The sequence below is a fragment of the Miscanthus floridulus genome, chromosome 16 (assembly GCF_019320115.1).
Source record: "Miscanthus floridulus cultivar M001 chromosome 16, ASM1932011v1, whole genome shotgun sequence".
Classification (NCBI taxonomy): Eukaryota; Viridiplantae; Streptophyta; class Magnoliopsida; order Poales; family Poaceae; genus Miscanthus; species Miscanthus floridulus.
The window spans coordinates 80,171,130-80,185,691 of NC_089595.1; the positions used below are offsets into that span (position 1 = coordinate 80,171,130).

Below are 14,562 nucleotides of genomic sequence, written 5' to 3' on the forward strand. Positions count from 1 at the left end.
TTAAATTAAAGTCGAGAGAAACTCTTGTACACATATGACGTTATTGACAGCATAGAAATTATACGTTTTTAGAAACGCATATACAAGTGGTGTAAAGATACCTTTCGCATTTGCTGCCCAACAACGGGAAAAAGGGTAAATACAATTCTCACAATTTCAAAGAATGCACAAGAATGATTTACGCAAACATCATAATAACAACAGGTTAAAAAATCAATCAAATTGAATGAGAGTCTTCATCAATAGCCTTTGCTATTGACCCTCCGGCAGTTCTTTCTGATCTCTCCATCCTTTCAGCGGGGTGATGTTGCCCATCTTAATCATGGATGCCACAAAGTTCGTGAAGAAATCCTTTTGGTTGCTCGCGAACCGGTGAACAACGGGTGCAGTGGTTGTCGGCGCCGTAGGGTCAGATAGCATGACCTGGTCGGACGGCAGCTGCGCTTGACTGTGCAAGAGGTTGCCATAATACTTGTTGTCAAACACGGTGGGTGTAACTTGGTCCAGGTTCTCTAGTGCACCCTGTGGTTGCCCCGCCGAACAGTTGTGACGCGTGAACTGGCACTGGACTAGTGCGCTCCTGGAGTAGAAATTTGTCATTCATATCATCAGTGTGCACACGCCGTATGAAAACTTGGCAAGTTTGAACTGTACGTACAAATTATATATTGCTGAAATGTACTATGAATTATTCAGTATGTGTAGTTTACCTTGGAGGGCGACGAGATCAGTGTTGTCCATGTTGACGTTTCCGAACTTCTCCTGGAGCTTGGCAAGCAGGGAGTCGAAAGGGCTGGGAAGGTTGTTAGTGCTTTGGACGTTGGTCGTCGTGCCGTCTCGGCGGCCAAGAAGCACCCTCCAGCGTGGTCCTCCAGCCTGCGCCCAGTTCGTCCGTGCACGATTCTTTTCCGTCAGTTGAGTTTAGGCGAGAAGCTAGAGGTATAGTTTCAATGCAAGAGGATATAGAGGATCGGAGACGCTTACGAGTTCAACGGAGATCTCGGCTGCGAGGGCAAGGATATCAGCGCAGGAGACGATGCCCGGGCAGGCTTCCTCCAGCGCGCGCTTGATGCCGTCGACCACCGGGAAGCCGCGCGCCGAGTTGTTGTTCGCTGGCACGTGCTTCTCCGTCTGGATCGCCGGGAGATCGTCGTCCAGAAGAAGGGAGCCATCGCAACCCTGAGAGCCAACATTATTAGACGTTCAATCATATGTCAGATGATGCAAGTCATCTAGGTGTGCCGGGCGCGTACATGCGTAACATTCTACACGAACACTATTGATGTGATCAGCTCACGTACGTTGACGAAGCAGTCATGGAAGTGGAGGCGGATGAGACTGGCCGGGATGCGCGGGTCGGAGATGCGCGCGTCCTGGATGACGCGACGGACGGGGGCGCCGGGGCACGACTCGTCGTAGAACGCGGTGCTCAGCGCCGCGCTGGCACTCGGAGAGTGGCCACGGGCGGCTCCAGCCAGGGCGAGCAGGAGAGCGCAGTGCGCGGCTAATAACAGCCACGCCGGAGACGAGATGCGAGAGGAAGCCGCCATGCGCACGCACTTGCACGACGCCGATCGAGCTGCTACGATATCACTGGAGAGGGGCAGAGGGCTAGCTGCTCGCTACTCTGACAGCGTCGTCTCGTAGGTGCTGTGGGTCATGGGCGGATTTAATGGTATTCCTGGGTATTCCCGGGAATACCCAACTTTTTTTTTGTACAAGTTTTAGTATATATGTGTGTATATTCATATATATAAATGTATAATGGTGTATTTCTGTGATATTTTCGCTATTTTGGCCCAACATGGCCTAACAAACAACCTATCTCCTAAACTCCACCTCGGCCCATGAGGCCTCTCTGGATCTCCATTCCAATTTCCACCGCGACACCCCTTCACCAGTTCACCAGCTGACCGGCAGCACGGGAAATCGAAATCCCGAGACCGAGAGCCCCTGCGCTGCCACCTTGTCCGCCTCCCCTGTCCCCTCCCGTTTAAAACTCTAAAACCGGCGAACCCTAGGCGAACGAATCGACGGTGGGTAGCGCCGCAGCGGCGAATCGGCGCGGCACACCGGCACCAGGCACGGGCGCACGATGCGGCCGGCCGCGCGGGCTGTAGACACCGGCGGGCGGCAGGTGGGGGTACAGCGGGCGGGGGGCTGGGCTACAAGTGAGGACTGAGGCCCCAGGATCTTCGACTTTGAGCTGTCCAGTCCAGCTACTGAGGACTTCATTTCTTTGCACATCAACTTCAATTAACCCTTGTGGCAGTTGCTAAGGAAAACCCAAAGTGTGTTTGGTTCTTTGATCAAGTTAGATTTCTATTGAACCTAATTGGGAATTCTTGTAAGAAGATACAAATGCTTCGAGTAGCACAGGCTTAGAGAACTGTAGAAGCTCTAGAATTGGGTAACATTGAAACTGGAAAAAGGTTTGAATCAAGAAATGGGTTTGGGGAGGCCTGGAGATAGTCATTGGGGATCTCACTATAAAACTGCTATGCATCTTGTAGCTTTGTATCCTTCAATTCAGAAAGTTCTCATAATGGTTGGCAATGATCGCTCTCAAAAAACTGAGTGTTTACGGGCACAAACAATGCTGACAATATTTAATTTATATGAGTTTGTTTTCATGGGACACTTGATGCAAACAATACTAGGGTTCACGGCGGACTTGAATGATGCCTTGCAAAAGAAGGATCAAGATATTGTCAATGCAGTAGAACTCATTTCTTTGACCAAGATGCAAATGTACACCTTGCGGGAGGATGTTGGGTGGGAGGATTTACTTAAAGAAGTGGACTCATTTTGTGTCAAGAATAAAATCAAAATACCCGATATGGACACATTCTACAAGCCTATTGGAAGAGATAGGAGGTTCTTTATCAAGATTAAGAATCTCCATCGTTTCCGTGTTGACATGTTCTTGAGTATCATTGATAGGCAGAAAGGTTTGATGAGGTAAACACAGAATTGCTTATTTGCATGGCTTCATTTAGTCCTATCGATTCATTTGCTGCTTTTGACAAAGACAAATTGGTTATGCTTGCTGGATTTTATCGTAATGATTTCTCAAACTTAGAGTTGCTCCATCTTCCCGCTCAACTCAATTTGTACATTACTGACATGCGTAGTGATGAAAGGTTTAGAAATGTGAGAAGTCTTGCTGAGCTTTCCATAAAACTTGTTGAAACAAAAAAAACATGAAAGACATAAAGTTGTTTATAGGCTTCTCAAATTGGTGCTAGTGCTTCCGGTAGCAACTATAAGTGTTGAAAGAGTATTTTCTGTCATGAATTATGTCAAGAACAAATTGAGAAATAAGATTGGGGATCAATACTTGAATGATTGCTTGGTTACATTTATTGAGCGGGAGTTCTCTCTACAAGTTAAGGACAAAGACATCACCAATCACTTCCAAACCATGAAGAATCACAAGATTAAAGCAACATTATAGTATTTTGTAAGTTCTCTTTATTACTTATTAATTTGTTTCATGCATATCTTAAAGCTGACTAGCTGAATAATTTGTTATTTAATTATTTTTGTGACTTCAATTATCGGTAATTATACTACTCTGAGTTGTATTTTAAACCTATGGATTGGAAGAAAAAAATTATGTGGAAGTGGAAATATCCAAGTTTTAAATCTTAGCTCCACCACTGCTGTGGGTGCTCTTGAGATTTGCTGGGATGGATGTCAGGGGAGTGGTTGGATATGCCAAGGGAAGGGAGTATTTACTGATAAGCTCGCGGACTTTTGTTTGGCATGGGCTTGGATTGGGTGCTCCGTGCTCGTTTGACCGGCTGACCGTCCATTTGAATGGTTTAGTTTAGCACTTGGCCACTACTGTCTATGGCTGCTGTTGTGTGCACCATCAATTCGGCACGCGGTTGCGATGCTAAAATATTTCCAGGATTGATCCATGCATGCATGCATGCCATGATGGCGGCATGACAAAAGTGACCGCGTTTAGTGGAATGATGATTGCGTGCTTGCGTATGCTCGCCGGAATTCGCCGCAAGCAGGCTTGGGAGCAGGGAAGGTGCCCAAAACTGTGTGGCATGTTCCATTTCTTCCGAGAAGTAGCAAAAGGGGACGAACTGTAGGCTGCAATTGTATAGGCCAAGGGTCCACGGGTGCAGGGTGCTTTGCCATCCCTGCCGACTGCTGGCGACCAACCATGGCTTGCAGTTGCGAGAGGAAACGGCCGGTCATGAGAGAGTCTCTCAGATGAGGAAGGTATAGACGCCCAGGCCTAGAACCATCAGTATCTTCAACGCTGCAGTAACAGGCCCCCGCGTCGCTCTCTCCCAAGGGGCGACTCGGGCGGCGCCTTTTCTCCGCCGCTGGCCGGCTCCCTCCCTCGCGCCTCCCCTGGCCGCCGTCGGAGCTCGATGCCAGTGTCCGACGGAGGGCAAGGATGGTGGCGGCTGGGCGTTCTTCCCCCCTCCCTCTCTCCCATAGGGCACCTGTGTGGGGGGCGGAGGCGGGTTCCGGCGGCGTGAATCTAGCCCAGATGTGGGCGGATCCGGTGTCTTCCCACCCTGATCTATCGTCCCCATGCATGCATCTGGTGGTCGGAGGCCTCTTGGTGGTGGTGCACGAGCGAGATGACGGTGAGGATACCTCACATGTGCTGCTGCGCGTGGCGGCAACGGCATGGAGGCAGCGAGTGGGCTGCGCTGCGACGGCGTTGAGGAGGCTGCACCTGGGCTGCGTGCAGGCAGGCCTCGGTGTGGCGCGGGCGGACGTGCTGGCTATGGAGCGGCACGTGAGCCTCGCACGTGAGCGAGCCGGTGGCAGGGCGGCACGCCCGCGGCATGACGGCGTTGGTGCTACCCATACATGCTGCTTACTGGTGTGGATGATGGCCACAGACATTGGAGGAGTGGCGACCGGCTTCTCAGTTCGGCCATCCCCTGACACGTTGGTACCACGAAGTGGAGGATTTCTGGTGGCGGTGCTCCGACCGGTGGCATGGCAGCTGCCGGCTATTGGTGTCGTGGTGGTGGAGACCAAGTCGACTACTGAAGAGGCAAGTGTCCTCGGCGGACGAAGATGGTCAGGTAGAGGTGCTGATGCAATGTTTGGAGGGCACGGCTTCCGGGTGGTAGTAGGAGGGCGACGGTATGGCGAGCCGTGCACTAGTAGTGACCGCGAAGTTGACGAGAAGGTCGGCGCGGAACGAGGTGGCCAGCGGAAGCTCGTTGCCGAAGTGGCCTGTGCGGTGAAGCTTCTCATGGCTATTGGAGGACCTGACTAATACTTCTGCTTTCTTCGACAAGGCGGCTTGGTTCCCAAGTGCTACGATGTATGCGGCTGGATCTCGGTGGACATGGTCAGTACGGCGAAGGCTTGAGGCAGTTGCTTATGTTTTTGGCTTGGCGGCTTGCAGCGGACTGCAGCAGCTAGTCCAGCACTCCTGCATGGCAGAGGCTAGTATGGTGCGGGACAACGCCATGAGGTGGCGCAAGTGGATCCGAAGGCGGCTACACTGCTCGCAGCGGACTGCGGTGACTAGTTTTGCTTAGCAAGGCTAGCTTGGCGCAGGACATCGTCGGCAACGACGGCGTGAGCGGTGACGATGGTTTTTTGTCTTGATGGCTTTGTCGTTCGGTTCTTTGTGGCGTTGCGTGGTGCCTGGCTATCAGTGGTGTTGTGCTTGAGGAGTGCTAGATTAGTGGTGTTTAGTTGACGAGTCTGGTAGCGTTGTGTGACGCGTGTTGATATCCCTTTTCAACTGGTCGCTGTTGTTAGAGGTCTCTTTGTTGCTTTGTTGTGTTGTTGTGGTCGTCTAGTTGTATCATTTATGCCCACTCTAGGCTTATCTTCTTTTTAATATAATCGATAGCTCTCTTTAAAAAAAAAAAGGCTGCAGTTGGAGTTGTCCGTTGGCCGCATTCAGCCCATGCTTACGTAGGGAGAATAAATATATCTTGTTAGTAGTTGGCTTGTTTTCGAATATATAGTCCTCAATCTTTCTTTGTTATACCTATATAAAATGCACTAGTTGAACTCTTTGCTTCGTCCGTATATATAACATTTTGTTTGGGCTTTATTTTGCTTTTGATTTTGAAAAGCTAGAATTGGTGGGTGGACGTATAAAAATCAACTTTCAAAAATATGCATTTGTAGATTATTGTTTTTTAATGAATGAAATGCATGTATACTGCTATGTACTCTTGGCTCCACGCCTCCACACATCTCTCACTAGTCCAGATCCGGCAATCATCGTCAAATCTAATTCTGCATCACTGCTATAATTGAGTCCAGTAATGGGTAATCAGCAGTCGCCTATCACTGCTAGTTCAAAGCTAGTCCTGACATTAATAGCATAAGGACCACAGCGCGGATAGACAGGCGATAATAGTGATACTGTGGGCGTCAATACTGATTTGGTGGCTTCAACCGTCAGTGACATCTATTTTCGCTTTTTTTATATACTTTTATTATCACGTTTTAGTAGAGGTTGCTGTCGAATATTTTACTTTCGATATTACTGCCAGCACATTTCTCACAAGATACAATACATCTGTCGGAAGTATTTAGTCCAACAATATCAATCAGCATATTCGCATACAGAGAATCAGCTGGGTAGCATACAAGATCACATAGATTATATTGGTTCATGTATGTTGTACCGTACGTCCAGTTTAAAGTGGATCTATCTGTATTCGTATTCTCGGTTACAGTGGCACTGATGTAAACTATGCGCTAGAAATAAAAGGAATAGACTATCGATGGGGGTTTCTAACCCTCCTTATATAGCCTGTGGTAGGGTTACAATAGATCTGATCGGTTAACAGATGTGTTCCCTACTTTGTTACATGTTTAACTTGAATCATGACTCATAGAAATCAATGTTAAAATGACGCCTTTTAAAAACATGGCTAAGGGGCTAGAGGATTGGGTCTTTTTGAGTGCTCTAATCTATCATCTCTAAGGATTAAATCTTAAAACGGTCACCCTAGAATTTATCGTATAACCATGAGAAGAACTACATGTCTCTGGTCTTAGCCTAGTACCTTGATTAGTTCTAGTTTGTCCGCATCTTACCAAAAGGGCAAGAGAGGGACACTAGTCGGGATGGATCTTGTCCTACGAAGGCGCATGCTATACCGTGACCATGTGTGCCACTCTTGAAGGAGGGCTCCATAGGGCTAGATGGTTGAAATCTTAGCATATGCAACTTATTAGAACGACCTGAGAAAAGCTTTGTAGTGATTCTTTGCCTTCTCACCTTGGAAGTGTTGGACAGATCGACAAATCCTTGGCAGATGGGTATCATGACTCATTGGTAATATTGTACAAACTTTGCAGAGTCAAATAAAATTGATATATCGGTCGTGCTTATGGTCACGAGTGGCTTGGATCTTTTTTATTAATTGGTTCAATGGATGGTTTGTGTTATGTATAACCTTGATGTTAATTATTTCTAATCACTTGGTGGTGCTAAGCATAACCTTAGCAACTTAGGCTTAGTAAATAAAACATGAGGCGCTTTTAAGCTTTTTGTGGATTAAGAACTCGTTTAAAAGTGCACTATATTTTTTATGAGCGGAGTCAAGTTGGAGTATAATTTTCTGCACCATATGGAATTTCATTCTAGCATCCGAAATGATGGATTCCCTCCTAGCTCGGAGGATAGTTGCTGTTGTGTGCAACTTATGCATGCCCAAGCCTGTGGAAAGCTTATGTATGATGCGTTGGCTTATCCCAAGCCTCCTTAACCACCTCTTAGAACGCAAAATCTATCAGACGATCGTTCGCACCCGTAGACGAGCGTGCGACGCGGCCCGGCCCACATGCCCGCGCCTGTGCCGACGAAGAAGAAGAAGACGACGGTTGGGGTTCCGGCGAGGAGCTCGCCGGAGTCGAAGACAAGGAGCTCATTGGTGTTAGGGTTTCGAGGTAAGATCTATTCCCCAGCGGCCTTAGAAGGGGGTTTGGCGGGCAATGGTGGTGGTGGGCGAGACGGCAGCGGAGGCGCCGCCCACCGGTGCGGTGGGAGATGGCGGTTGGGCGGGGCTGGCGGCAGGACGTTGTGGTGGAGCTTCACCGGCGCCCTGTGTTTAGGGGAGGGCGGGGGCAGGAGGTGGGTGGCGCGGCGAGGCGTCAGGAGCCGTCGGACGCCGGTGGTAGGGGCGGGGCTCCGGGGGCGAGGACGACGACGGCGAAGCTCACCGGCCCTGTGTTTAGAGGAGGGCGGGGTCGATGGGCAGGGAGCGGGAGGCGGGTGGTGCAGCGAGGCGGTGGAAGCTAGGGCGGGGGTGGGGGCGTGGACAGCGTCGACGAGGAGGAAGAATAAGATGGGAGGGGACGTCGCACGGAGGAGAAAGACAGGTCGTGCGTTCCGCAAATGCTCTGCTCCCTCTTGGAAGCGTGGCAGGCGCACCTACAAATTCTCGGTTCTGATCATCTGAAAGCTCCTGTGTGATGAGTTGGCTACAACCTACCACTGATTACAATATACACTATGCATTTCAGAGGTATAATAAAGAAAGATTGACAAATGTATTTGCAACATCCTAGCACTGATTAACAAGATATGATTAACAAGATATTTGCAACACGATCGGCTGTTTCCTGGCAGCTGCAAACCATGGCCCATGGTTGGTCACCAGCAGTCGGCAGGGATGGCAAGCACCCGTGAACTCGACACAATTGCACCTTACGGTTCGCCCCTTTTTGCTACTTCTCGGAAGAAATGGAACAGGCCACAGAGTTTTGGGCACCTTCCCCGGCCGGCCGCTGCCAAGCCTGCGGCGAATTAGTTTCGGCGAGCATACGCAAGCACGCAATCATCATTCAACTCAACGTGATCCATTTTCTCATGCCGCTACCATGCATGGATCAATCCTGAAAGAATATTTTATCATTGCAACCGCGTGCCGAAAAGGAAGGTGCACGCAGCAGCAGCCATAGAGAGAGTGGCCCAGACGCCAGTGCTAAACTAAACCATTCAAATGCGCATGCTCCGGTCAAACCAGAGCACCCAAAATCCCAGCCCAGGCCAGAGAAAAGTCCGCGAGATGTCCGCGAGCTTATCAGTCGAGACTCTATAAATACGTACGTACTCCTTCATTCCGCACATCCAACCAGAGTCCTCTCACATCCATCCATCCAACCAGTCCGCGACGCTATCAGTAGCGAGCTGCTAGTGCTAGCCCTCTCCAGTGATCGTAGCAGCTGGATCGGCGTTGTGCAAGTGCGCGCGCATGGCGGCTTCCTCTCGCGTCTCGTCTCCTGGGTGGCTGTTAGCCGCGTACTGCGCTCTCCTGCTCGCCCTGGCTGGAGCCGCCCGTGGCCACTCTCCGAGCGCCGGCGCGGCGCTGAGCTCCGCGTTCTACGACCAGTCGTGCCCCGGCGCCTACGACGTCGTCCGTCGCGTCATCCAGGACGCGCGCGTCTCCGACCCGCGCCTCCCGGCCAGTCTCATCCGCCTCCACTTCCATGACTGCTTCGTCAACGTACGTGAGCTGATCAAGAGTGCTCGTGTAGCATGTTACGCATGCACGCATTTGCATCATCTGACATGAATGAGCGCCAAACAATGTTTCAGGGTTGCGATGGCTCCCTTCTTCTGGACGACGATCTCCCGGCGATCCAGACCGAGAAGAACGTGCCAGCGAACAACAACTCGGCGCGCGGCTTCCCGGTGGTCGACGGCATCAAGCGCGCGCTGGAGGAAGCGTGCCCGGGCATCGTCTCCTGCGCTGATATCCTTGCCATCGCGGCCGAGATCTCCGTTGAACTCGTAAGCTAGCTAGCGTCCGAACTAATCCTCTGACTGCAGCTACCTCTATCTAGCTTCTCGCCTGACCTTAACTGACGGAAAAGAATCGTGCACGGAACTGGGCGCAGGCTGGAGGACCACGCTGGAGGGTGCTTCTTGGCCGCCGAGACGGCACGACGACAAACGTTCAGAGTGCTAACAACCTTCCCAGCCCTTTCGACTCCCTTGCCAAGCTCCAGGAGAAGTTCAGAAACGTCAACCTGGACAACACTGATCTCGTCGCCCTCCAAGGTAACTACACATACTGAATAATTCATAGTACATTTCAGCGATATATAATTTGTACGTGCAGTTCAAACTTGCCGATGCAAGTTTTCATACGGCGCGCACACTGATATAAACAAAAAAATTCTACTCCAGGAGCACACACATTCGGCAAAGTCCAGTGCCAGTTCACGCGTCACAACTGCTCGGCGGGGCAACCACAGGGTGCACTAGAGGACCTGGACCAGGTTACACCCACCGTGTTTGACAACAAGTATTATGGGAACCTCTTGCATGGCCAAGCGCAGCTGCCGTCCGACCAGGTCATGCTATCCGACCCTGCGGCGCCGACAACCACTGCACCTATTGTTCACCGGTTCGCGAGCAACCAAAAGGATTTCTTCACAAACTTTGTGGCATCCATGATTAAGATGGGCAACATCAGCCCACTGACAGGGAAGGATGGAGAGATCAGAAAGAACTGCCGGAGGGTCAACAGCAAAGGCTTTTGACGAAGACTCTCATTCAATTTGATTGATTTCTTTTTTTTAACCTATTATTATGAAGTTCGCGCGAATCATTCTTGTGTCATTCTTTAAGATTGTGATAATGTATGTACCCTTTTTCGTGTTGTTGGAAAGCAAATGTGAAAAGTGTTTTTACACCACTTGTATATGCATTTCTCAAAAATATAGTTTCTATGTTGTTAATAATGTCATGTGTGACCAAGAGTTGCTCTCAACTTTAATTTAATGGTCTCTCCATTTTCTCCTGTAGGAAAAATTATGTCGATCACATGATGAAAGGTGGCATTTAATCAAACAACTATATCTATATATTTGGATCTCACACACATATATTATATAGGACCAGCTTAGGGTGTGAGAGTTCAGGAACATTTGAAGTACGTTGTGGCAGAACCACCTAATCTAATACCTCATAGGAGTACTCGTCTTCCATTAGACACTAAGTACTCAAGAGAGGACACTAAACGACGCAGTTCCGTCGAGCACACCCCAAGAGAAAACTCAAAAATCCACATTTTTTCATCAGGATCATAAATGAGAGAATAAGGCTTACAACATTCTTAAATCATTTCTTACATCACTTTATTACAGTAACAAAATATTACCTCAATTGATTATAACAGCGGGATATAACAATGTTATCAGAGTTACAAAGGAAACAAAGATTAATTTAATGATATGGTGGAACATTAACGTAGTGGACATTTATATACAAGAGATGCTAGCAGATTTTACATCTTTTCTTATAAAAACCTTTAGTGAGAGTTATAAATAAACACTATAGTCGTAGCGTGAAGGAATCCTCTCTGAGCCCACCAAGAGATTTCCACACAAAAGACTCAACTCTAAGTATCCCCCGATCACCTGCAACAGGGGAAATAAAATACTCGATTGTACTCAGTAAGACTTTCCCGATAGAAGGAAAATAAAAGACTCCAAGGATATGCAAGGCTTATTTAGCTTGTGGGTTATTGCATCTGCGGAAGCAATACTAAATGTGCGTCCTTATATTCAATTTTATAGCAGCCATCATTAGTTCATTAACTAACCATTCTATGTAAGCACCTATTGCTACTTTCAAGCAGAGGGTAAGCAATCAGAATCATTTTATCACCTTTCAAGTTTTAGTTCTTACTACGGTGCTAAACCATAGCCAAGTCGTACCATCTCACAGAAACGATGATTCACAAATCAATGCATCCCAGCTGGGTACCCCAAAACATACGCCCCGTTTGTACCCCAGGCACAAATAAGACTAACCCATTCCACTCCTGTCACGGGGTCTAGGTTCCCATCTAAACTTGGACTCTAAGCCCCCACACTTGAGCCTCGGTCTCAGTATGGTGCTTAGACCTCCACCTTTCTCTGTCTCCGATCAGTCGGTACGGAAAGAGCTGGAACCCATGACAAGAGCATAACGGGTCTTCCCACTCCCATAAGCACACTCAGGATAATAAGTCTGTGACCTGACTACCATCCACAGCATCGGACGGTCCTTAATCAACACAGGCGGAACAAGTGCAATCCGAGCCTCGCTTGAATGCCTAACCAAGTCCAGATCCAAAGTACCATTCCACCTAGTCTCCAATTATTCTTCATATATATTCTATGTGATAGTAATATAATAACAATAATAATATATTTCCTATCTCTCACGAGTGACAGGTAATCACTCGACTTCTACCGGATCCTCTAGCATAGCAATCTACACGATCCTGACATTCTAGTAGGATTCATAGGATAAGGATATATATATGCAAGTGGTTTCATTCAACTCCTTAAAACTTAATGCACAAGCATAAAATAAAGTACAAAATAATAGGGGTTATGCACCGGGGCTTGGCTGGGTAAGATATAACCAAAAGTTAGCATTCCATCATGATGACATGATCATCAAGGCACCATCCTTTCCGCTACTTCGGTCGACTCCATGATCCATCGTCGTTCCTATTATGATATACATGGACGCAACGCAGAGACGCAATTAATCAACGATAACCGCAACTCTTAAAAATACGATTACGCTCCACAAGCTAACGAACTAGCTTTAATAACTAATGTACTAGTCTACATATCTACGTCGTCAAGTAAGACCTCATTTTTTGAAAATGTTTTAGTTCTACAATCCTAAGGTGCTTTGGCATTTTATTGATTAAATATATATTTTCGAGCTAGGACTCATTTAGCTATCTTAGCAAATTAATTATTATGGAGCTACAAAATTACAGTGAGCACCTAATAATGTTAGAAATTTACTGTGAAAGTTTCAGAGCAACACTATCACCAATTTATCACAAAAATTCCTTCAAGTTTATATCTTAACAATATTAAGCATCTCAAATTAATTAGATCACTTCTGAAAATATTATAAAACTATGTGAACAAAATATACTAGCAGATAGATCATGATTTTAGGAACCTAACAAAATTAGTTTCATATTTTTTGGTTAACTATACAATTTTATATTGAATTTACAAGTTTATCTTCGAAACCAAATTAGAAAATACTTAGAAAAGGAAAAGGGCCGATGGCCACCATTTGGCCCAGCAGACCCGCCAGCCTAGCGCCAGACGCGGCCCACGCGCGAGACAGCCCACGGCGAGGAGCCCGCGCTAGCACTTTAGCAAATGAGTCCTCGGACTTTTCCCGAACCACGACTAGGTCCTAATACAATTTCTTCCTTTCTCCGACGAATTCACTTAACCCCCTAGATTTTTTCCAAATTTCCCCGCACGCACCCCCGTGCACGGCGGCGCGGCGAGCGGCGGCACTGGGCGTCCACGCTGGCCACCAGGGGCCTACGCGGACCCATTTAGCGGGTCGATCGCCATCTACGGCTAAACGAGCTACAATGGGTGGCAGTTAGGGACTCGGAGGCGCACTGTCGCGGGCTACAGCGGCGAGCGGCTATCCACGGCGGCGACGCGTCCATCCCGAAGACCTACGGCACCATCGGAGGAGAGGGGTTAGCGAATAAGCACCAGTAGCTCACCGAGATTCGAGCTACGATGGCGGCTGAGGCGGAGGGGTGCCAACATGGCCTGGCCATCTGCGACCGATCCACGCAGCGGCGTTCCGAGCGCGGCACCGGCGTGTCACTACACCAATGGTGAGCTTCCTGGCCAAAACCGTGCGAGCACCAGATGGAGGAAGTCAAAGCGAGTTTAGAGCCACAAGCAATTGAACCATTACCACTCCAATCCTACCTCTCTCACCAGTCCAAGGTCACGGAGGCGAACATGGCCCACGACGAGCTAATCACTGAATTATCGCGGCGTAGGACTCTACCGTGGCCAAATGCGGTTGAGGCGTCTAGCTAGCTCTCCCTGCTACTTACTAAAGTGAGAAGATGGACTGAGAAACCATGGGCTAGGCAAATTTGAAAGGCGGGGCGCGGTGCCCAGGTTGAGACCACGTCGTCGGAAAAAACATGCGGATGAGCTCGAGCAGTAGGGCGTGTTAAAGCGGGGCTCCGATCGGTGGTGGCAGAGCGAGCTCGTGCACACTGGTGATGAGACCGGGGAAGGCTTGGCGCGACGCGCTTGAATTGGAGCGGCCGGACCCGAGCCGGTCGCACCGACGTCGGCTAGCGAGGGCAAGTGAGGCAGGGAGGCATCCCATCGCCACTGTGACCCAGACAACGACCAGACATGGCGACAGTGGCATACACCAAGGACACAATGCGGTAGGTGATTAGAAGGGTGGGGCGGACGCCACGTCGACCAAGCAACGGTAGCTGCAGCCTTGGCTCGGCCCAGCGCACGGCATAGTGGGAGCCAGACCGCGGCCAGCCGGGGCCGGCCAACGCTAGGGTGCGGCGCTGCGTGGCGCCATCTGTGCACATGAGCTGGCCCGCGGCCGTGACCCGGCCATGGTGTGAGACCGGCGCCCACAGCATCTGCGCACGTGGTGACCGCGGACTTCGGCCGAGCGGCTGCGCTCGGTGCCGTGCATGCATTTTAAAGCGAAGCAAAGGCGGCTGGTTACCTCGATTGAAACTCAACCAATTTCGCTGATCCATAGACAACACT

At 49.2% G+C, this 14,562-nt stretch overlaps 2 protein-coding genes and 1 pseudogene across 2 annotated transcripts; 2 read left to right on the forward strand and 1 right to left on the reverse strand.

Moving 5' to 3' along the window:
- Nucleotides 1-252: 252 nt before the first annotated feature.
- LOC136510064 (peroxidase 2-like) lies at nucleotides 253-1,550 on the reverse strand. The gene is made up of 4 exons (XM_066504637.1): nucleotides 1,302-1,550; nucleotides 985-1,179; nucleotides 683-876; nucleotides 253-577 (listed from the first exon to the last, which is right to left on the reverse strand). Exons 1-4 carry the CDS (start codon nucleotides 1,548-1,550, stop codon nucleotides 253-255), a joined length of 963 nt encoding a protein of 320 aa, XP_066360734.1.
- An 896-nt stretch (nucleotides 1,551-2,446) lies between these two features.
- LOC136510907 (uncharacterized) lies at nucleotides 2,447-3,457 on the forward strand (annotated as a pseudogene).
- Nucleotides 3,458-9,112: 5,655 nt separating this feature from the next.
- On the forward strand, nucleotides 9,113-10,696 carry LOC136513844 (peroxidase 2-like). The gene is made up of 4 exons (XM_066507819.1): nucleotides 9,113-9,473; nucleotides 9,566-9,760; nucleotides 9,868-10,030; nucleotides 10,160-10,696. The coding sequence occupies exons 1-4, from the start codon at nucleotides 9,222-9,224 to the stop codon at nucleotides 10,513-10,515; spliced, it is 966 nt and encodes a 321-aa protein (XP_066363916.1). The 5' UTR covers nucleotides 9,113-9,221; the 3' UTR covers nucleotides 10,516-10,696.
- Nucleotides 10,697-14,562: the final 3,866 nt, after the last annotated feature.